At 39.4% G+C, this 21,597-nt stretch overlaps 1 protein-coding gene across 8 annotated transcripts in view; it reads right to left on the bottom strand.

The window, feature by feature from the left end:
• Window positions 1–21,597, bottom strand: part of CDK19 (cyclin dependent kinase 19) — a 171,079-nt gene that overhangs the window by 7,340 nt on the left and 142,142 nt on the right. For all 8 annotated transcript variants that reach the window (XM_032408069.1, XM_032408072.1, XM_032408066.1 and 5 more), the window contains 8 exons: window positions 18,681–18,738; window positions 13,261–13,392; window positions 8,754–8,897; window positions 8,517–8,586; window positions 3,888–3,960; window positions 3,388–3,485; window positions 2,636–2,714; window positions 1,467–1,733 (listed from right to left, as the gene is read on the bottom strand). In XM_032408069.1, the coding sequence (XP_032263960.1) occupies window positions 1,467–1,733; window positions 2,636–2,714; window positions 3,388–3,485; window positions 3,888–3,960; window positions 8,517–8,586; window positions 8,754–8,897; window positions 13,261–13,392; window positions 18,681–18,738 (921 nt within the window). The remainder of the gene's footprint in view (window positions 1–1,466; window positions 1,734–2,635; window positions 2,715–3,387; window positions 3,486–3,887; window positions 3,961–8,516; window positions 8,587–8,753; window positions 8,898–13,260; window positions 13,393–18,680; window positions 18,739–21,597) is intronic.

Raw genomic sequence — 21,597 nt, 5'->3', positions numbered from 1 at the left:
TGCCTGTGATTTTGTTTTCTATTATCTCCATCGTCTTGCTCCTCTTCCACCAGCACCCTGAGGATCTACATCTACAAGTTTTAAGGGTGTTCCCCCCCTTTCTTAGATCTTAGCTGGTTACTTTCCTTGAAAATGAGAGCTTAAAAAAAAAAAAGAAAGAAAATGAGGTTTTGTGGGGTTTTGTTTTGTTTTGTTTGCAGTATTCCCTATGGTTTTCACAGGTATTTTTACCTCTCTCTCCCCAAATACTAATAATCCTTAGACTTTTTTCCCTTTAGTTTCCCAAATTAGTAGTACAACCTGTAGAGGCCGCTTTTAGACAATAGGCTTGAGCAACAAAACTTGATCAAGGCAAAAGAGCCCACAGCGACCTCCTGGCTGCTGAACACAGCCCCCTCAGGGGACCCACCTCAAGATATCCACAGGCCCTAGCTGACCAACGGGCTACTTACAACCAGGCACAGTCACCCAAAAAGGGAGAATTCCATAGTCATCATACCTCCTCCCCTTCCCGCTTTAACTACAGCCCCCACCCTCAGCCTCCTGGCACACGGCCTCTCCTCTGTGGTCCTGCCCACTGCTCTCTTGCACTGTATTCAGTAAACTTCTATCTCCTTTGTTACCCTTTCACCGCCTGGACCACCAGCTTCCACCCATCCCCACCCCACACTCGGGGAGCCCCCAGCCCATCAAGAGAGACACCACATTTAGACAGATACCACACAATTGTAGGGTTTTTTTTTTTTATCTTAATAATAAAAAGTATTTTCTAGTCTCAAAAATACTTACAATGAGATTTAACAGTGATTTCTGAAAAGTCTCAAGCTTAATCCCTTTCTATGTTTTCATGGCTACTGACTATTTCCTCTCGATGACAGCAAATCTTTCTCAAGTATGCAGCTTATTTTGTCCAAAATAAGCCGCTGCTCCGCTCTCTTTCAGTTGCTTATCTGTTATCTTTTTCTGACCCAAAGCTGACAGGCAGCTGGAAGGGTAATATGAGAAATCTTCTTTGAGGGGGGAGATGCCTGCCTCACCTTCCCTCCTCACGAAGTCCGGAAAAACAAGTCAAGAAATGAAATGTTTTGCAATTACATGAAATATGGCCACAATCTTCATTTTCATATAATGACCTAGAAATAAGATTGTACCATTTGTACAAACTTTAGAGTCAAGTACTACTTAAGTCTAAAAGGCTCTATTATAAAATTGATTTCTGGGGCGCCTGGGTGGTTCAGTCGGTTGAGCGTCAGCCTTCAGCTCAGGTCATGATTCTGGGGGGTCCTGGGATCGAGCCCCTCGTGGGGCTCCCTGCTCAGCCTGGCGTCTGCTTCTTCCTCTCCCTCTGCCCCTCCCCGCTGCTCGTGTTCTAGCTCTCGCTCGTTCTCTCTTAAAAAAAAAAAAAATCCTACTTCCCATTTCATAAAACGTATGGCCGCTAGCAAGAACAAAAGCGAGGGCCGTACCTGATAATCTGACGGCATAACAGGCCCGCCCGAGTTTGCGCCCGAAGGCCCCAGGCGGGGCTTCTTGTTCGGAGGCACCTGGTTGAGGCCCGCGTCCTGACTGTGCTGCAGGCCGGCCCCCGCGGCCCCGGCCCCGGCGCCCGCCCCGCCCGCAGTCCCGTTGGTCTGGGTGCTGTTCTGCTGCGGCGGGGGCGCCTGCGGGGGGGCCGCCGCCTGCTGCGGGGGCGCTGTGGGCTGCTGATGTTGGTTCTGCTGCTGCTGCTGATTCTTGGAAGAAAAACCAAAAGGCAAACTCGGTATGAAACTACATTAACAGGACAGTGCTTTCTTTTTCTTTTCCTTTGTAACAGGACATTACTTCGATTACTGGATATGCACACGTGACTGCGACCGAGCTGGAGAGCGACCTAGGTGGGACACGGCAGTGACTACAGCCGGGGCATGCAGCATCCCCAGGGGTCCGAGTACTGAGTCCTGAACAGGTTTCATTCTCTGGGGTTCATTTAAGATTGCGCAGTCATCCTCCAGCCCAGTCGCAGACAGCCCGCTGGAGAGCACGCGGCACCCAGGAAGTCGTTCTGCACGCACGGACCCAGCGGTCCTGGTCTCCATCAGGAGTTTGGAGAAGTAGAGGGATACGGGGAGGGCCTGATATATCCAATTACAGGCAAAGAAGAGAAAGATGCTTTGAAAGCAGGCTGCTATAAAGTGATGGTGTTGACACCGAACAAACAAAATGCAACAATTAAGAATCCTGGAATGGGGCGCCTGGGTGGCTCAGCTGGTTAAGCGACTGCCTTCGGCTCGGGTCATGATCCCGGAGTCCTGGAATCGAGCCCCACACGGGCTCCCGGCTCAGCGGGGAGCCTGCTTCTCCCTCTGACCCTTCTCCCCTCTCACGCTCTTTCTCTCTCTCTCAAATAAATAAATAAAATCTTTAAAAAAAAAAAAAAGAAAAGAATCCTGGAATAAAATGGGCTCTAAAAGAAATCAGAAGTTCATTTATCTGTAAACTTATTATATTTCAAATTGCAAAGTACATCTGCAGTTACGTCAATACATACTTAATTAAAGGCAGTTAAATACGTAGGAATCAGTACATCATACTTCCCTAAATTCTCTTTTTGCCTCCCTTACTCTCTGGAAGTGGAGTGTACCCTAGCTTATACCTTGTCGCCTTTCTCTTCAGGTTCATCTTCATTAAGGAATTCCCGTTTGGGGTATGGAATCTGGCAGCCAGCAAACACACTACAAAATCATTAAAAAAAAAAAAAGAATATACATCATGACCTAAAATCTACAATATCATTGACCTTAAATGTTAACTTAAGATTCCACTTTTTTTCCTTAACATATTTTCCACTCTTCCTCTATAGCTAATATTTGCTGGATGCCTCCCAAGACAACTTAATTCAAGCAAATAAGAAAAGAATTTGTGGTATGCCTGGGTGGTGCAGTCAGTTAAGCATCCAACTCTTCATTTCGGCTCAGGTCATGATCTCAGGGACATGAGATGAGCCCTGCATTGGGCTCCCACCACGCTGGGCGTGGAGCCTACTTAACATTCTCTTTCTCCCTCTGCCCCTCGCCCCCGCCCCCCCCCCAAAAATTTGTTGTCTAAGTTTTATACTAATTGTATAAACTCATCTGGCTGACTGATCTAAAAGTCCCACCTGTTCTCAGCTTTAGTTTTTTTCTGTAATACTGAATAATGGTCATTCCTAAAATACTTGTTTCATTCACACCTCTCTATAGCTTTGCCTGTTTCCCAATACAGGCCCTTTTTCTTGAGTACTTTTTCTCCAAGGTAGTATTAATGGAGAACTTCAGTAACACTGCAGTAAAGTGTTTCTCTTACTTTCAGCCACCATCCGACACCCTCAACCTGGAGCAAAGGACACAGAAAATGTAGGATACATACTCTAATGTTGGCAAGGGGTCCTCCTGAAAATAGGGATCCTGCAGAGCCTGCTCCGAGGTAATTCTCTTGGTTGGATCCATAGTAAGGAGTTTCTGAAGCTAGAGTAACACATGAGAAACTGATAGCACATGGAAAGATTGCTTATAAATCAATGTTTTGACTTTTGTATAAATGTCTAGCAGGATTAATATCAATGCCATTTTGTAGAGCTCATCGCGCTATTAGTACACTACACACATTGATGTGAAATTGGCAGAAATCAGTAGCGTTAAAGCCCTTCAAAAGTTTAACTTTTCTTCCCTGCTGATAAATCATTGGAAAAAATTAAGTCTAGAAGTCAAGGGTGACATCTCAAAAGAAAAATATTTCATTTTGCCTCAGCATCCACCAATTTCTTTTCTTTCTGAAGAGGAGGAATAGCTAGGACAATCTCATGGTGAACGGGACAAGGTGGCCTGTGCCACAGATCCAACGTCCCCGTCTGGAAGAGAGGCACCTACCAAGAGGAACACTTTGCTGTCAGGCTTGACCTTGTGTTTCTCCATGTACTTTATGAGGCTACTGTTGGCGTACCTGCAAGAGGACATGACAATCACACATCACTGGGAACACTCACACATTTTTTTCCCCATAAAATGTTTATTACTGAAGTACAGTTTACACAATCTGTATTTTTTAATGGAAAGCTCCCAGATTGGTTTTCCTATAAGATACATGTTTAGGCCATTGTTTTTTCTGCTTAATAAAAGAACACATAACCGAATACTGGCAAATGTGTGAAGAAGTAGGAATTGTTAAACACCCTGCGCAAGAGTTTCTATTGTTACAACGGCTTTGGAAAACAATTATACATTAACCATTAGAGTTGAAAATGTGAACAACCTAAAATCTAGCAATTCCTTTCCTAGGTAGGTACTCTACGAGATTCCTTTGTGCAGGTATATCACAGGATACATGAACAAGAATGTTCTTAGCAGCATTTCTGTAGTAAAAAAAAAAACTGTAAGCAACACAAATGTCTATCAATTAAAGAATGGCTACATTGTTATATATTCACAGAATGGAAAGTTACACAATAGTAAAAATGAATACAGAGGTTGAGTGGGGAATAAAAGCAAATAAAAGCAGACTATAATTTATAAAAAGTTCAAAGATATATTAAACTGAAACAATAATCCACTGAGAGATACATACATCTGTAGCAAAACCAGAATAAAAAATGTGGGATGATAAATACAAATTCAGAACCATGTTGACCCATTGGGAGGGACATGAACCGGAAGGCAGGGTACACAGAGCACTTCAGTAATCTTAGTAATGTTCTATTTCTTATGTTGAAGGGTGAGTAGAGGAGTATTTGTTTTATTATTCTAAAAAGACTACGTATCGTGTTTTCATCATATGTTCTTTCCTATATATGAAATATTTCACATTAAAAAGGCCAAAAAATAAGTAATATATATGTTTATGGTAGAAAATTTAGAGAATACAGAAAAGTATAGAGAAGAAAACTGAAATCACTCAGAGTCCAGCCACTCAGTGATTAAAAAAAAAAAACAAAACAAAGCACCCAAACACTGTTGAGATTTTGCTAATTTTCCTTTGGCATTTTTGCTATGTATCTATGTATGATACAAACACAGAGGGGTTTTTGTTTTGTTTTTATAAAATTGGGATCATACTATACAAACTGTCCTACCTCTTTTCACTTAATAATAATAATGTTTCATAAACATTTTTCCTTGTCTAACACTACCTAAACTACTAATTTGCAGTGGTTGTATATTCCTACTGTTACTGATGTCGTTTGTTTCACAATAGTTAAGAAATATGGGTCCTTGTAGGTTCATCTGATCCGCACGGTAGGGAGACAATGCTGCACAGCAGGTGAGAATCAGGGACCCCTTCTAGACCCTGACTCCTGGCATTTACCAGCTGTGTGATCTTGGGTAGTTCGTTAACCCCTATGAAAGCCTCAGGTTCCTCCTCTGGAAACTGAGGATTATAATCATACCTATCTTACAGAGTTGTTGTGAGGACCGTATGAGAAAATGTAGGTCAGGGCTTAGCACCACGTCTGACACATAGTAAGGACGTAGTGAGCCATTTGTGGCTGCTCTGACTGCTTCCATAGGATAAATTCTTGGATTTATTAGGTCAAAGGATATGTACATTTCAAAGCCATTTTAATGTGCTCTAGAACCTTGCTACACAAAGCTGGCCCTCAGCTCAGCAGTATGGGCCCCCGAGAGCCTGCATTTTTAACAAGGTCTCCAGGTGATTCATATGTACGTTAAAGTTTGGGAAACATTGTGCTCAGCAGTCGCATACAAGGGAGAGTGCCCATTTTATCGTACCCTTGCCAACACTAGGTATGTTCATTTAAAAAATCTTTGCCATGTGTATTCATTTAAAATTGCCTCGGAGTGCCTGGCTGGCTCAGTCAGTAGAGCATGTGACTCTTGATCTCAGGGTTATTAAGTTCAAGCTCCACAGATGGGTACAGAGGTTGATTAAAAATAAAATCTTAAAAAAAAAATTTTTTTTTTTTTTACATCTTTTCCCCCAATACCAGGAACATTTTTATTAGCAAGGTAGCCACTAAGTTTGTTAATGGGAAGAAATTTTAAAGTTTATATAGAAATGGAGTTTGTCCACATATATGTCTTTGGTCTTCATGTTAAATCAACTGATTTCTTGGGTTAACTCCAGATTCTAAGTTATTTATTTCTATCATAATATTGGACCATGCTTATTGGAACATTCAATTTTAAAGTCAACTTAGAGATTTCCTTTTAATTCTACTTTCACCTTGCCTTCTACTGAGCTAATAAGAGCTCTGGGAAGATTACAGAAACTTCTATTCACTATCCTTCCCAATTCACTAAAGAGTAATTTTTTTGGTCCTTTTCATCTGATACAATGAAAGCAAGTTATTTTACCTTTTATGTCATTTCACATCATGTTTTCTGAAATTTTTAAATTATATTTTACTTTAGTGACTTGTATGTACTCTATTAGATTTAGCTAATTTTTAATACAGTCCTTTCATCTTTTGTATCAGTAGCCTGCTTTCACAGGGGTAGAACCATTTGCATAAGACATATGGGCTCTTATCACTGAGCTTTTCCTATTACTTTTCCAACTGAATTTCATTTATCTTTTAAAACCTCTCTCCTTTTATTTCTGGTTACTGTAAACACTATCATTTTATGTGAAAATTTTCCTTTGGTCTTTAAACACTAAAATAAATGTTAAGTGCTTACATTAATTTTCTCTTTTACACTATTACCGTGTCTTCAATTACTTGTACCACTTTCATTAATACCATTTGACAAGTAACTAATGAGCATGTACTATGTACCAGGCCCTGGGGATACATATAATGGTGTACAGAGTAGACATAACCCATACTATCTAGAGGGAAAGGCAGAGAAGCATTCAAAAGCAAACTGTAGTGCAAAGTCATCAGTGCGGAGAGAAGCAGCAAGGAGGCTACAGGAGAACTGAGGGGGACGACCTAACTCAGACCTAGAAGGTCAAGGGAGACCTCCGCAGGCAAGTGATGCCTAAGCCAAGACCTAAAGGATAAGTAGAAAGGAAAAATGGGAGTTAATCTGAGGAGTTAAAATGAGTGGGAGGAAAGTACATCCTAGACTGAAGGAACAGCATATATAAAAACCCAGAGGTCAAAAAAAGCTCTGGGTTTTTCAGATTCTTAAAGAAATTCATGATGTCCAGACTATAGAATACAAAGTGGACAGTGGCTTAGTAGATGAATTTGGTGATGTATAAGCCAAAGCTCCATAAGCCATCCTAAAGAATTGAGGGCAGTGGTGATTTAAGAGCAACTAGGAAACCAACATGATCCAATTTGCTTTTGGCAATGACTGCAGTATAGACAGTGAGTTGGAATAAAGACTGGAGGTAGCAATACCACTTGGAAGGCCACTGCAGGATCCTAAGTGAGAGATGGTGGTCTGGACTGTAATAGTGGCAGAGTAGATGGAGAGAAATAGTAGGTGGTCTGGACTGTAATAGTGGCAGAGTAGATGGAGAGAAAAACAGTTAGTAAGTCTGCCTAGACTTACTAACTGTTTGGACCCCACAAGGTGAAATGGGAGAGAATGGGATAAGAGAAGGATCAGGGATATCTCAGGTCTTGGGCTTGAACAACTGGGTGAATCATGGAGTCATTTCCTAAGATAGGAAATACAGCGGGAGGACAGTGTGGGAGGATAGATGATGAGTTCAATTTTGGACATGTAACTTGAAGTATTTATGGAACATTCAAGTTGGGATTCCATAAGGCAATTAGACAAGTGGGTCTGAAACTTGGAAAAGAGATCCTACTCGGATGCATAAACTGGGAGTTATCAGCATAATCAATGGTAAATTGTCGCCATTAAAATCAGAGAAACTGCCCAGGGAAAACGTCTAGAGTGAGAAGAGAGCCCAAGACAGAACCTTGAGCAATATGAGTGTTATCTTTAGGAGACAGATAGAAGAAAAACACTCCACCAGGGACTGTGTACAAGAGGGGCCAAAAATGAGTGCCGTTTCCTACTTCTCTTTATCATGTCTGCTTTTGTTCCTACAGCCATCCTGTCCTGAAATTTTCCAGTTAAGTTGCCCGAAAGAGAACCTCTTTCGCCTTTTTTCCTCTAGGCGTGTGCATTTATAACAAACTCCTCTCACGGTGTCACCCTTATTCTTTCATTTCTGTTCAATATACCACCAGTGTGTTTTACTCAGCTTCTGGGCCATGCATTCATCCTTCTGCTATCCTTCCTGGTTGCCTAACCCAGCATTTCGGTCACTAGTCATTATTCAGATAAAGATAAAATCACAGTTGCAGCCTTGAACTCAGCCCTCATCATGCTAAAATAGGAGAGACGTTTAAACACTATATTGACCCTTAAAATTCTTAAAAGTTTGTAAAATACTACAGCCTAAGCCTCACGTGTACGTTACCAACATCTGGGATATTGTCTTTAAATCATAAGCATAATTAATATATTAAAATCTAAATTTCTGGCTTAAATACTAATCTATATCTGGTTTTTAAAAGGATTAATTTAAATATTCCCATTGAAGTTACTACTTATATTTAATATGAAATTACTTACGTTGTTCTTCTAAAGTCTTTCTGAAGTGTGGGGTATTCTGGCATCTTTCTAATATCTTCCCAATCTTTATCTTACAAAAAAATATTGAATATTGTTATAGAAAATAAGGTTACTTATATAAAAAAATCTACTTATGTTAGCTTAAAAATATACATAAAAATACTCAAAATATGCTTTTGAAAAGGAATTATTTTGAAATATGACTCCAATACTATTTTGGAAAGAAAAATAAATTACCTGCAGGAAACCCCATGACACTAAATATCCGATCTAGTTGATCATGATGAAAGGGATTGCTTGTTTTTATATCTTCCTGACGACAGTGAAAAATAGGTTCTGAAGTCAACAATTCAGCAAATATGCAACCTATTGCCCATATATCTATGAAGGAAGAAAAACAAGTTTTTATACACATTTATTATAGTTCTTGGGTTATAATTCCTGAGTATAATCACAACCTACATATAAAAATACTTTTCAGTGATGGAATATACAAAGTCTGACAACTATATTAAGAAAACATATATATATGACATGAAATAGCTGTATCATCACATAACAGATTAAATGCCAAATAAAAAACATTTACTTATATATTTCCTAATGAAGATATACTTGGGAAACTCAACTTAGCAAGCAATGAATTTATATTTAGGCAAAAGCCTTTCTAACCACTATTAATAATGTAGTCACTGAAGCATTCAATTCTAATTTAATGCAGGGTTAAATACTCATGACAGAATAAAACAATACCATCATCATGTATAGGGATACATTCCTTTAAAGCAATCAAATGCATAATGATAGAGCATAATTTCTGATTTGTGAGAATAGACAGACAGTATAGACCATATAAAATGATTTGGAAAAACTCAACTTTTGTATGCAAGGCTACCAACTTCCATTTTTTCAACAAATTGTAAGGTCTAAAAGCTGATAAATACAAGTACCTACAGGTACAGCATGACACCCGTAGAGCTCGGTGTTATTTGAATATATTCACTTGGATTAAGCTGCTCCAATCCTCCGACACTCCAAGACAAAGTTAAAAGTTAAAAGTTTTATTAAGTATTTTAAATCACCAGTTATAGATTATTCTATTTGGATTTTACACGTTGAAAAACTGTAATTTCGATTCTGACTATAATATTATATTCACGTTTTGCCAAATGTACAGGTGAATTAATTTTTGTAAGATATATATTCACACTTGCCCACTTAAATAAATGCTATTTAATAGTTTAAAAAAAATAATGCACGGGGGCGCCTGGGTGGCTCAGTTGTTAAGCATCTGCCTTTGGCTCAGGTCATGATCCCAGGGTCCTGGGACTGAGCCCCGCGTCGGGCTCCCTGCTCGGCGGGGAGCCTGCTTCTCCCTTTCCCACTCCCCCTGCTTGTGTTCCTGCTCTCACATCTGTCTGTCAAATAAATAAATAAAAACCTAAAACAATAAATAAATAACACACAGACCACGGTATAGTATAGAAAAGCAGTGTTTAGTAGCCTACTAAATGTGGGAATCACATTCTGTAAACAAGCTAAATAAGAAAAAAGTCTAATTATATCCATTAGCTAGAATTAACATTGGTATGCTATTTCATAAAACAAACTGCCAAATGAAAAAAAAACATAGAGTAATGTCTTACATAGCTGACTCCATTCAGGAGTGGCTTCCTTTCACGTAATGTAGTCTTCTGGATAATGGAAACATATCCCTTCAATAATTGTTTTTTATTACACCATTACCTGCAATCTTAAGAGGCTATAAAATAAAATCTTTCTTAATGACTCAGAAGGGTCATCACAAACATCCATCATGAAAGAATAGAGCAACAATACTCTTCAGTGTCTACTTTTAAATTCTTTTCTCTCTCCCGCATCATGTTGTTGTCACTCTTGCCTCTGACACAGTCCCATCTCTCTTCCTGCTGGCTGCTTCTACTATGCAGTCAACTGGGGCTGGTACTGCATGTTCCTGGTCATGCCAGTTCCTGGTTTGCCTTCCATTTAAAGGACAGAAGCCAGGATCTAGATTCCCTGAGAACTGCTAAGAGAAGGAACCTCAGTGTAACAGGTAATGTTAAGTTCTAGGCTTTCTTGCTTCATATTAGCCTCTAATTTTAAATGGTCATCTGGCTCTTGTATCATCTACACCATTTCTCAGCTCTCATTCCTCTGTCAATGACTTGTTTCTCCCTCCCTCCCTCTAGACACACACACACACACACACACACACACGCACGCACAAACGCTGTCACTCCCCTCCCTCTCTCAATGTTACTCCATAAAATTTCACTGATACCAAATCATCAAACTCTTCTTTTATATGCTCTGACTAGAAATAATACTCATTTCTGACATGAACCAGGTATGGAGGAGAGTAAGAACGAGTGAATGTGTACATATTATATTTATAATGTCTGCTATGAATATATCTGAAGCCTAAAAATAACTGATTTGGGGATTATTCTTTTTCTGTGTCTTTTTTCCTAATCTCTATCCAGAACGGATAATTGCAACTTGACTAAACTTGGAAATTAGTGATTATATTTTTATCTTTATCTGTAAGTTGCAAACTGGTTTAAATTCAATTTCAGTTGTCCTTGCCCTGAGGAAATAGGAAACATAGTTGATTTCCAATTCATACCCAATTATCTTTATTTCCCCCCAAAACATCTAGTTTTATTTCAATAGTAGAACAGTTAATCAGAAAATATTCACAGAACTGCGCTTCTCAAAGTGTGGGCTGTCAAAGTGTGGGGACCACATACACAGAATCATATAATGGCACATATCAAAGATGGGACTTACTACCATGGATTTGCTCTGTAAGAATCTCTGAGAGTAGGACAGACTTTGGTAGGGAGTCATTTAGTTCAACGGAAGGTTTTGGCTGAATGTGCCTTTTCTTACTGGAAACCTCCCTTCTAGATAAAGACTGTATGGAGCTTGGTAGGAGACCAGCACATGTGGATTTCTACTGTTACCATGTCCTCTACTCGCTGCCCTGTGCCCTGGGTTATCTCGTCATCAATTCTGCTCTGAAGCACCGCCTGTTACTTCCCAGCTGACAGACCCTTTCTCTGGCGCATTTTCAGTCTCTTCCTATCCCCTGGTGCCTTCTGAGATTGTCTAAGAGACTTTACTGTTCTCAACTGAGAGATCTAACAGAACAAGCAGACAATTCTAAAAGTTGCAAAGATACAGCTCCTCAGTGAAAATCACTCACTGGAATGTAAGTAGAGTCACGCTCTGATTTTAACCCCTCATTCTGAGAGCACTCCATTCCTTCCGTCTGCTTGTGTAGTTCCCCTTTCTGCAGCCTCCACACAGCTGCCATGGTCCGCCCCGATGCCGGTAGCCTGGCCTCGGCAGCCTCTGAATGCGGCCTTACTCTGGGCTCAGCTGCTAGCAGAAGGGTCGAGGGTCGGTCTCCCACTGCCCTACTGTCAAACACTCATAGGCTTTTTCACGAATTTAACAAAATCTTTCAGCAATACTTATAAAGTATTACAAGATTCCAGCACTGTCCTGGCATCTCAATCCTTGGACAAAGTATAAATATATGCTAGGTGTCAGAGTTTTGCAGAAACCAGATCTCCGGATGAACGAGGACATCACTACGGTTTAATCTTTGTTTCTCCTTTTACCCACAAATAGGTTAATTAGCGGTCTAATCTTTTCAAACATAGGAACTACCTTTGTAGTTCTTTGCATGCCATCAGGTTTTTTTTAAATAAATTTAACAGAGAAAGGCTTGTGCTCATCTATTTTTAATAATTTTATACTTGTAGTGCCTTTATTCAATGGAACTTAACCAAAGCAGCTAAAGGTAGTAAAAAAAAAAAAACAAAAACAAAATGATATTAGTCTAATACCAGTAAATGGAAAATTCAACAAAAGGAAAATTTCAAGAAATACACCTGGCAGATTTCGGTACCTTAGAGAACTAGCTCACCACAGTGACAGGGCTATCTACCCTTCTCTATCCTCTCTTTTTATCTCAGTTAAATAAATCTCATGGTTTGAGGAGAGCTCTCTCTTCCTGACTGCCCCAATTCACAGCTGGGCCCTCCGCGGACACTGGAGTGATCAGGTAGCAAAGTCTCTGCTGTCTCCGTTCGGGAGCAGACTTGAAATCCTGGAGAGCGTGTGTTTGTAACAGGTTTTCTTACTCCGTTGTTTTTTCACTTAGTGAAATGTCAAGATGCTGGGCACAGCTAATCCACCCAGACTCTATTTCCTACTGTGATGGAGAAACCGCCACCCTGATAACGGCAATGGCAGGAGACAGAAAGTAGTCACATTATTTCTGGTTGAGGAAAGGACTGACTGACTGACTTTTCCCCAGATAGAAGGGGCTCTCTTCCACACCACACTGTGCCTGCTTTCTGTTGTTCTTTTTGTGGAGAAAACAATTCTAAACCTCTCTCCAGGTCTTCTGATCGACGGTAGGTACGTACAAAATAAAGTTTGCACATTATCATTTCCATAGCAACTCAACAGGGTCTGATAACTCGATTCCCTAAAAGAAAATGCTTTCTTCTTTTTAAAAAACCATATTCTCCTATAAAGTGAAAAATCCTAATCTACCAGAATATAATATCTAGGAATATAGAAGACAATAGGACTTTTACAAAGAGATATAAAAGTGGTTTTTACAAAGCAGCTTCATTATTATTATACCATTTGGTATTTATGATAATTCGATGCTATGACAGTAAATCATTTTAGACTAACTTACCAATGGCCTTTGTATAATGCCTTGCACCAAGCAGAAGTTCAGGAGCCCGATACCAAAAAGTCACAACTACTGGATCCAAATCTGCCAGTGGCTTTAGAGGAGAATTGAATAATCTGGCAAAACCCATGTCAGCTTAAAAAAAAAAACAAAACAAATTAATATATAGCTCAGTTTGGCATGCTACTAGAACCATGCAAGGTTGATGACAATAGCCACTAGCCTTATAAAGCAATCCTTTCCTCCCTTTTCAACCAGGGGTCTGCACCAGGCACCAGATTCCCTCTTCTGAGGTAGATATTATTACTGTGCCTATTTTACTGATAAAGAAACTGAGGCTTAAAGATATTCTGACTTGCCCAAGGTCATAGAGCTAGTAAACACAGGGTCATAATTAGAATCCAGGTCTGACTTCAGTCCCCTGGCTTTCAGAAACATTGCAATAATCTTAAATGTCTATAAAATTGAAATAGTCTAAAAGTTTCCATGATTAATTACGGCCTCTGTATGCCTATGCATCTAAAAACTGATGCATCTTAGTTTGGTGTGAGCTGAAGTTGGCTCGTGGACACATGAGAGCCAATTTGTACACATTTCTTCCCAATTTTGGGTTCAGTGATGTCATGTCAATGACTTGAAATTGGCTATGATTAGGGAATATCTGCATCATGATAAAGAGCAAATGCTACAAATTGGGGCTTTTTCACCCGAGAGAGTCACTGTTGTATAATTACCAGCACATCATAAACATGTTTCCAAAGACATGTAAGAGATTATTTGTTATAATTTGTTATAATTCACGATTTAACAAAGGTCTATACCAAAGCTAAGTGATTTAAATCTTAGAGGTGTACGCGAGTAGTAAAAAGAATAGTTATTACTATAATAAGTTCCTGGAGACTATCTAATTTTCTTAAGATTTCATAAATAACAAATGCCTTTTATCTATCAAGCACTTTAGAGTTTACAGGTGGTTTTCACATATATCATCTATCACTTCATCTAATCCTCATACGAATGCTGGTTTAGTAAGTATTTTGCTCCCCACCTCTGAGATGAAGAATCTAAAGCCCATGGCAGCTAAATGACTTGCCCAAGGTCATAAGGATAGGAAGTAAAAATGCCAGTATTCAAACAAACCATGTTATAATTTAGCAGCTATATTCTGAATCATTGATCTGACATCCAATAGAGATACTCCCATGTCACAAAGATAAAATCGCGAGAATGAAAACCCTCTATAACTTGAAATATATGATATACACAGTATATTTTGATTGTATAAGGGATAATGTACATTATGTAATAGTAACTGTTTCAACTCTAGAGAATTATTTAATCTAAAATTAACATGCTATGATATAATATACATTAAAATTTTAATTTACAGTGATTTTGTTTCTTTGGAGCTTGAATAATTTACAAGATTTTCTGAGAATGCTTTGGAGAACACAGCTAATAAAAAATAAAGCTATCCAAGGAAGCCTGTGCTATGCTTACTCTTTCTTAACTAAATTTCCCTAGAGCAAACAAAAACATTCAAAATCATTCTACCAATACTACGCCTACTTCAAAGCACTGCTTTATGTATTTAATAGATGCTGATTGTTACTGATGGCAAAGTAATATGATGCAATGCTGTTTATCCATTGAAAAGCATGTTATTTTTAAGTAAAAGCTAAAGCCAGTATTTCTCCCCTTATTCTCTACCTTCCTAGTTTTATATAAGCCTCATCTATTCACTGTCAGATGACATTAAGTCGAAATCAAGTCCAAAGGAAACAATGAACATTCTTAAAAATAATTCCTGTCTATTGTTTGAATTTTAAAGGAGTTTCAAATCCTTCCTCAAATAATACTTCAGACGTAAGGTAACTAACAGTTGTTTTCCTAAAATTAGATATGAGTGAAATTGTTCGATTCAATGGACTGCAGTAATAAAATTCTGGTGGGAGTGCTAATTAGATAGTAACAAAGGACAGAGACAAGCAGGAAAAGGCAGTGTCCACCACCAAGGAACTTACACGAAGGTGAGGTGACAAAATACACGGAGTAGATAAAAACAAAAAAGGGTAAGGGCTGTAAGGCTAAAGGACAGCTGCCAGTGGCTTGTACTAGACTCGACGTCCTTTGAGGGGAGGGCTTATGTCTCCTTCCTGGCTTTCACTGGAACCGTGTCTGGTAAACCTCTGTAGCACTGGACTAAATTGAACGTGGGACTTGAGCTGTAGTTCTGAAGGGTGAATCACTGTGAACAGTAAAGGGGACACGCAAGCACTTCAGGGAAGGCCTGAAGTCTTTAGGCTGCTGGGGTGGGGGAGGAGGCTCAGGTGCAGCGAAAGTCACGTTGCATTTTCTATTTGCGTTTTTCTTTTCACTCAAAAAAGGACTGTATTAAAGTGTTAAGCATAGGCATCCGAGCATTACTAATTTTTAAAAACTGATGTGCTATTAAAACAAAATTCAAAAGCAATTTTAAAAACTAGATTGTTCACTAGACTATTGGTATTGCTTATTGCTTATTTTAACCCTGATTTTACCCCTAATCTTGGATAGAATTACAATCCTAAAACTTTTTTTTTCCCCATTGGAAAGGAATTTGAGTTTTATTCAGGAGGCTGGTCCCCCAATCCTAAAACTCTTAACAGGAGGGCAACGAATGGGCCTGGCTGGAATACAGAATTTATGGTGAGGAGTACTAGAGATATCTGGGAGTGGTGAGAAGAAAGTAAGTGTGGGTGACCAGGATAAACGTGATGACTGGTACAAACAAGGGAGAGTACAGGATGGTGATGAGGAATTTGGTTTGAAACAACGGAGGAGAGGTTGCCAGCAACAAATAAAAGTAAAGATTTCGGCTAGGGTGAGAGAAGAGAATCTGAGATTCAGATCGTAAAATGATTTTTATAGAATCCATGATTTTAAGGCCACAACTTATCAATTCCTTAAAGGAATAATTATAGAGGGGCGCCTGGGTGGCTCAGTCGTTAAGCGTCTGCCTTCGGCTCAGGTCATGGTCCCAGGGTCCTGGGATCGAGCCCCGCATCGGGCTCCCTGCTCTGCGGGAAGCCTGCTTCTCCCTCTCCCACTCCCCCTGCTTGTGTTCCCTCTCTCGCTGTGTCTCTCTGTCAAATAAATCAATACAATCTTTAAAAAAAAAAAAAAAGAAAGAACTGTAGAGGGAGGCCATGCCCCAAGCCAGTGCCTAGGAGATCTTGAAACAAACGGCTAATAGGAGTAAAAGCCAATAATGAATAAAATGCAGAAGAAAGAGCAAAAGTGGTAAATAGAAAAATAGAATTCTGTGATGCCATATAAGGGAAAAGACAGCCCTGAAGTCAGACTGGTCAGAGGAAGGAATGACTAAGGCAATAAAGGAAAACGGTGACTAACTACGGGCCACTGGCTCTGCTGAGACAGAGGTCATAGGTGACTGACTGTTGGGAGAGCAGTTTCCATAGAGGGATGGAATTAGAGGACAGATTATAACAAATGAGGGTGGGTGGAACCCGTGGGTGAATACTGTGTGTTCTAGAAGTAGAGGAACAAGGGGGGAAAAATGAACACATGGTAAAGAAAACACAATGGATATGAGAAGATTTATTCTAGAATTGGGAAAAGGGTTATGAATGTTGAAAGGTGAAGAGGAGAAACCCGGGAAGTGGAGAGTGGAGACACAGCAGTGTGAGAGCTTTTTGGTTTTTGTTTTTTTTAATTTTTATTGTTATGTTAATCGCCATACATTACATCGTTAGTTTTTGATGTAGTGTTCCATGATTCACTGTTTGCGTATAACACCCAGTGCTCCATGCAGAACGTGCCCTCTTTAATACCCATCACCAGGCTAACCCATCCTCCCACCCCCCTCCCCTCTACAACCCTCAGTTTGTTTCTCAGAGTCCATAGTCTCTCATGGTTCGTCTCCCCGACCGATTCCCCCCCTTCATTCTTCCCCTCCCAGCAGGAAGATATTTAGAAGCTGGGGGTGGGCGGGGCACCAGACTGGACTCAGGAGGGGAGAGTCACTCTTTGTCGGAGACCCTTTCAAAGGCAGCGCTGTGCTGACAGAAAGTGGTTGGTGAGGTACAGCAGACGGCTTTGATATGGCTGGGCAGCAACACTTGTAGGGAAAGAGACTCCGGACGGGGAACTCAAGTCCTCCCTCGGAGCGGCTGCGTAAGCTGCAACCTCTCTAAAGCCAGCTCCCCTCCTTGCTCGCATCCCACCAGGCAGGGTGCTTGATTAAAGTAAGTGAGGAAATGTGTGACGGCATTTACCACATGGGACACTGAACTGTCTCTGTCACTGTCCCTCACAGGGAGGGCGACCCGTCACTACCGTTTCCCTGTCACCAATGTCTAGCAAAACGTAGGGCCTCAAATGCCTACAAGAAAATGTGTGAGCGTAAAACGGGAGCAAGTGAGGAGTGCTGGAAAGGGGGTGGTAAGGGGGAAGCAAGGAATACCTGGTTCTTAGTGACCATCAACAATATTTTTTTAGGGCTCTGAATCTCAGTAAACTCAGCGTAGAGGTTTAAAGAAAGGGAAGTTGGTTTAAAACAGCTTCTTCTGGAACTGGGGCTAGCAAACTAATTGAAGAAGTAGAAAACCAGGCAGGAGGCAGGCTCAGTTGTAGCAGGACAGAACAGATGGGTAGCTGGTCAAGTTAGCACAATTTTGCATCACCCTTAGTATGATATATTCTAACAGCAAAGAAAGCAGGTTGATGAAACAAAATTTCTTTTAAAATCCTTCTAAAAACCATCAAACATTTAACAAAAGTAATTTCTACTACAAAAAATTACAATAAAGCATTTCTTTAGCTCATTTTCTTCCCCAATATGTCGCGGGTATAGATGATGCCAATTTCTTTTAGAACAACCTTCAGGGTTGCAAAGGAAATTTCAATATATAGATAGGATTCCTGCTGGTGCCTTAACCTAAGACTACCAAGTAAGAGAGTCTATAAACATGTATTCATTTGGAAAAAATATGTTGGTACCTGGCACAGGCATGCAGGGGGCGGGGGACAGGTATCCGGGAAGATGTGTGCATCAGGTCAGGTGAGAGACAGGCATTCAGGGAAAGAACATTGGTGAAGCTGAGATAAAAGCAAGACTTAGCAGATTATGTTTAGGGTAACCGTGTAGGACAGTAATCACGGCATAAGCACATGCTTGGGTACTGTATGGGAATAAAGTTTTTGGGCTTGCTTGCCTCAGCTTAGAATCACAGAACCTTCTTTGGGGAATAAACCTAAGGAGTTTTATAAACTATCTATCTACACTCCCCAATATATTTCCTAAAAATATGATAAGGAAGTCATTTGAAAATTAGCTACTTAACTAAGAGTCTTAAAAAGGGGATACCACTTTTGCAGTCACTTCAGTTTCTTAATAAATTATTTTAGAAATAATTACCTACCTATTTTGACTCTCCCCCTTTCAGGACCTTCTCCCATTACTAGGATATTTGCTGGTTTCTAGAAATAAAAATAGAGCATTCAAATTACTATGTTTATTCTTTTGACATGCTCTAAAATGGAAAGAAGTTCTTAAAATATGAAAATATCACTTCTGTATTTGCATCAAAACCACAATAGAATATTAAGTACCTTCTATATAAAAGCATTTGACATACTTGAAGTTAGCACTAAACTCCTATAAACATCTTTGCTTTGAAAACATCTTATTTTCAAAATTATATCATACAAGTAATTATAAAGAAATTGAAGCTATCATTTTTGTTTACCCCACAGAAGTAACAAGTAATAATAATTTTTTTAAAACCTGCACATATTATAAACTGTCCACTTGCTGCCCACAACAAAGAGTTTTTGGGGTTGAAAATTTTTATGTAAAATTTCCAACCACAACATCATTGCCTCCATTTAAATTAATCAAATGGAATATTCCTTGCTCAATATTTCTAAACTACTACAGGAAAACATGATCAACATTCAACAGACTCTTATTAAAATCCACATGCATTTTCAGCTATAGTTCATGCAAAAGTGAGAAATTCCAAATAGGGGGCGCGTGGGTGGCTCAGTCGTTAAGCCTCTGCCTTTGGCTCAGGTCATGATCCCGGGGTCCTGGGATCGAGCCCCGCATCAGGCTCCCTGCTCCGCGGGAAGCCTGCTTCTCCCTCTCCCCCTGCTTGTGTTCCCTCTCTTGCTGTGTCTCTCTCTGTCAAATAAATTTAAAAAAGAAAGAAAAGAAAAGAAAAGAAAAAAGAAAAGGAAAGAAAGAAAGAAAGAAAGAAGGAAAGAAAGAAAGAAGGAAAGAAGGAAAGAAAGAAAGAAAGAAAGAAGGAAAGAAGGAAGGAAGGAAGGAAAGAAAGAAAGAAATTCCAAATAGAATTTCAAAATGTAGGAAAATAAAAACCAGGGCTAATACAGAGCTATATAAAGAAAAGAATAAGCTGCAAATGCATCTGCTGTTTTTTAAGTCATCCTCATTTGTAGATATTTAGAAACAGAGGAACTGTGGAAACAGGCTTTTGGGCAAGTCAGTCTCCTCTGTAAAGTATCTAGGGGAAAATTTATAATTCATTTATTCAATCAATGAATATATTTTTAGCATCTTCTAGGGACAAAAAACATATTAACAATAAAGAGGAAACACAAGCGCCTGATGAACCAAATTCCTAACCTCCAGATGCTCATTATATAAATAGAAAGAAAAAACAGGAGCTTTGTATCTTAAAAGCTAATGCCATTTATGAGTTACAGAGAGGAGCGAGGTCTTGGGTTAGAGGTTAAACCAGATTACTTTTAGATCCCTTTCAATTTGCTGGCTCTTTTTGAAGTTTCGATGAAAACAATAAGACTTAAAAAAAAAAAAAAAAAAAACCAGTTCAAAGGGGGAAGTGATTAACCAGAGTTTCCATTGTTGAGGGAAATATTCATTGGATGTGAGGGCAAGGGTGGTGTCCGTTATCCAGATCCTGAAAAATGAACAGGAACTAGCGTGGTGGAGTAGAAGGGCAACAGAACGACAGGAGGTGCAAAAGGCTATGAACGAGGTAGGCTTAGGAGACAGTAACCTGGACAGAACTCTGGACAGAAACCAGAGGACTCATGTTGGGGGTAGTAAAGTGCACCTAGACTCAGGATAGTCTTAAATGCCAGGTGAAGTCATCTGACCTTTATATGACAGGCCGTGAGATGATAGGAAAGGGGGCAGTCTCAGAACTAGGTTCTGTCCAAGGTCTTCTCCACTGAAACAGAGGGGGAGGTATGGAGCTGAGTAACACTCTGAAGGAGAAATTAACAGGACTTTGTGACTAGTTGAAGTCAGAAGACTACGACAAAGGGTGATAAACATTTCAAAAAGGTTTTGAGTTTCTGTAACTGGAAGAATGATGGTGCCTGTATTATAAAAAAGTTATGAGAGGTCCTGGTTAGGAAGGGGGAATAATGTGAGATGCCTAAGTCCCACTAGCCAGGGGAGTGGAAATAGGAAGATTTGGATTTGAAAGTCATTGTCACTGGAGTACGATGACTGAAGAAGACGAGACAAAATTAGTTTATCACAGCCAAAAGAGAAAATAGCACTAGACGAAACCCAGACCTGCAAGGTTCAAGTTTGACAACAATTTATCAATGATCCATTATAGATAAAACACTGTACTGCAGACTTTCTGGAAAGAAAGAAAAATAAAACATGAAGCTCTTGACTTCAAAGAGCTTTCAAATCTAGTAAGGAAAGACAGACAAACTGCTTTTTGGAATATTAAGCAGGTTATGAAAAGTACCAAAATAAACCAAAAGAAAGTAGAAGTAAAAAGATAACAGTAAGGGCAGAAATCTATGAATGAGACGGTATTTATGAAGCCTCTAGACAACTACTGCAAGAGAAGAGAAGGTACAAATAAACATTACAAATTACAAGAATGACCATAAAAACAGGTTAGAAGGATAAAAGAACCCCACAAAGAACTTTATATTGATTAATTTAAAAATGTATACAAAATAGACAAAGTCAAGAAAATGTAAGCAACAAATTGACTCAAAATGAATAAGAAAAGCTTAAGAAACCAATATGTGCTAAATAAATTGAAAGTTAAAAATCTTCCTACCAAGAAAACACTGGACCTCAAATCATCACAAAAGCAAGTTCTCCAAATTTTCAATGAACAGACTGTTCAATCTTATTCAAACATTTGCAGAGAATAGAAAAAGAGGGAATGCTCCCAATACATTCTAGAAGGCCAGTATAATCTTGGTAGCAAACCCAAAGTATGAGAAAGAAAAATTTCAGGCCAACCTCATGAATATAGATACAAAAATACTCATGAGTATAGATGCAAAAATATTAAACAAAATATTATTAAGTCA

The sequence above is a fragment of the Phoca vitulina genome, unplaced genomic scaffold (assembly GCF_004348235.1).
Source record: "Phoca vitulina isolate PV1807 unplaced genomic scaffold, GSC_HSeal_1.0 scaffold9, whole genome shotgun sequence".
NCBI lineage: Eukaryota > Metazoa > Chordata > Mammalia > Carnivora > Phocidae > Phoca > Phoca vitulina.
Note: the sequence above shows the minus strand (reverse complement) of the source record. Positions and strands in the feature narration are given on the sequence as shown.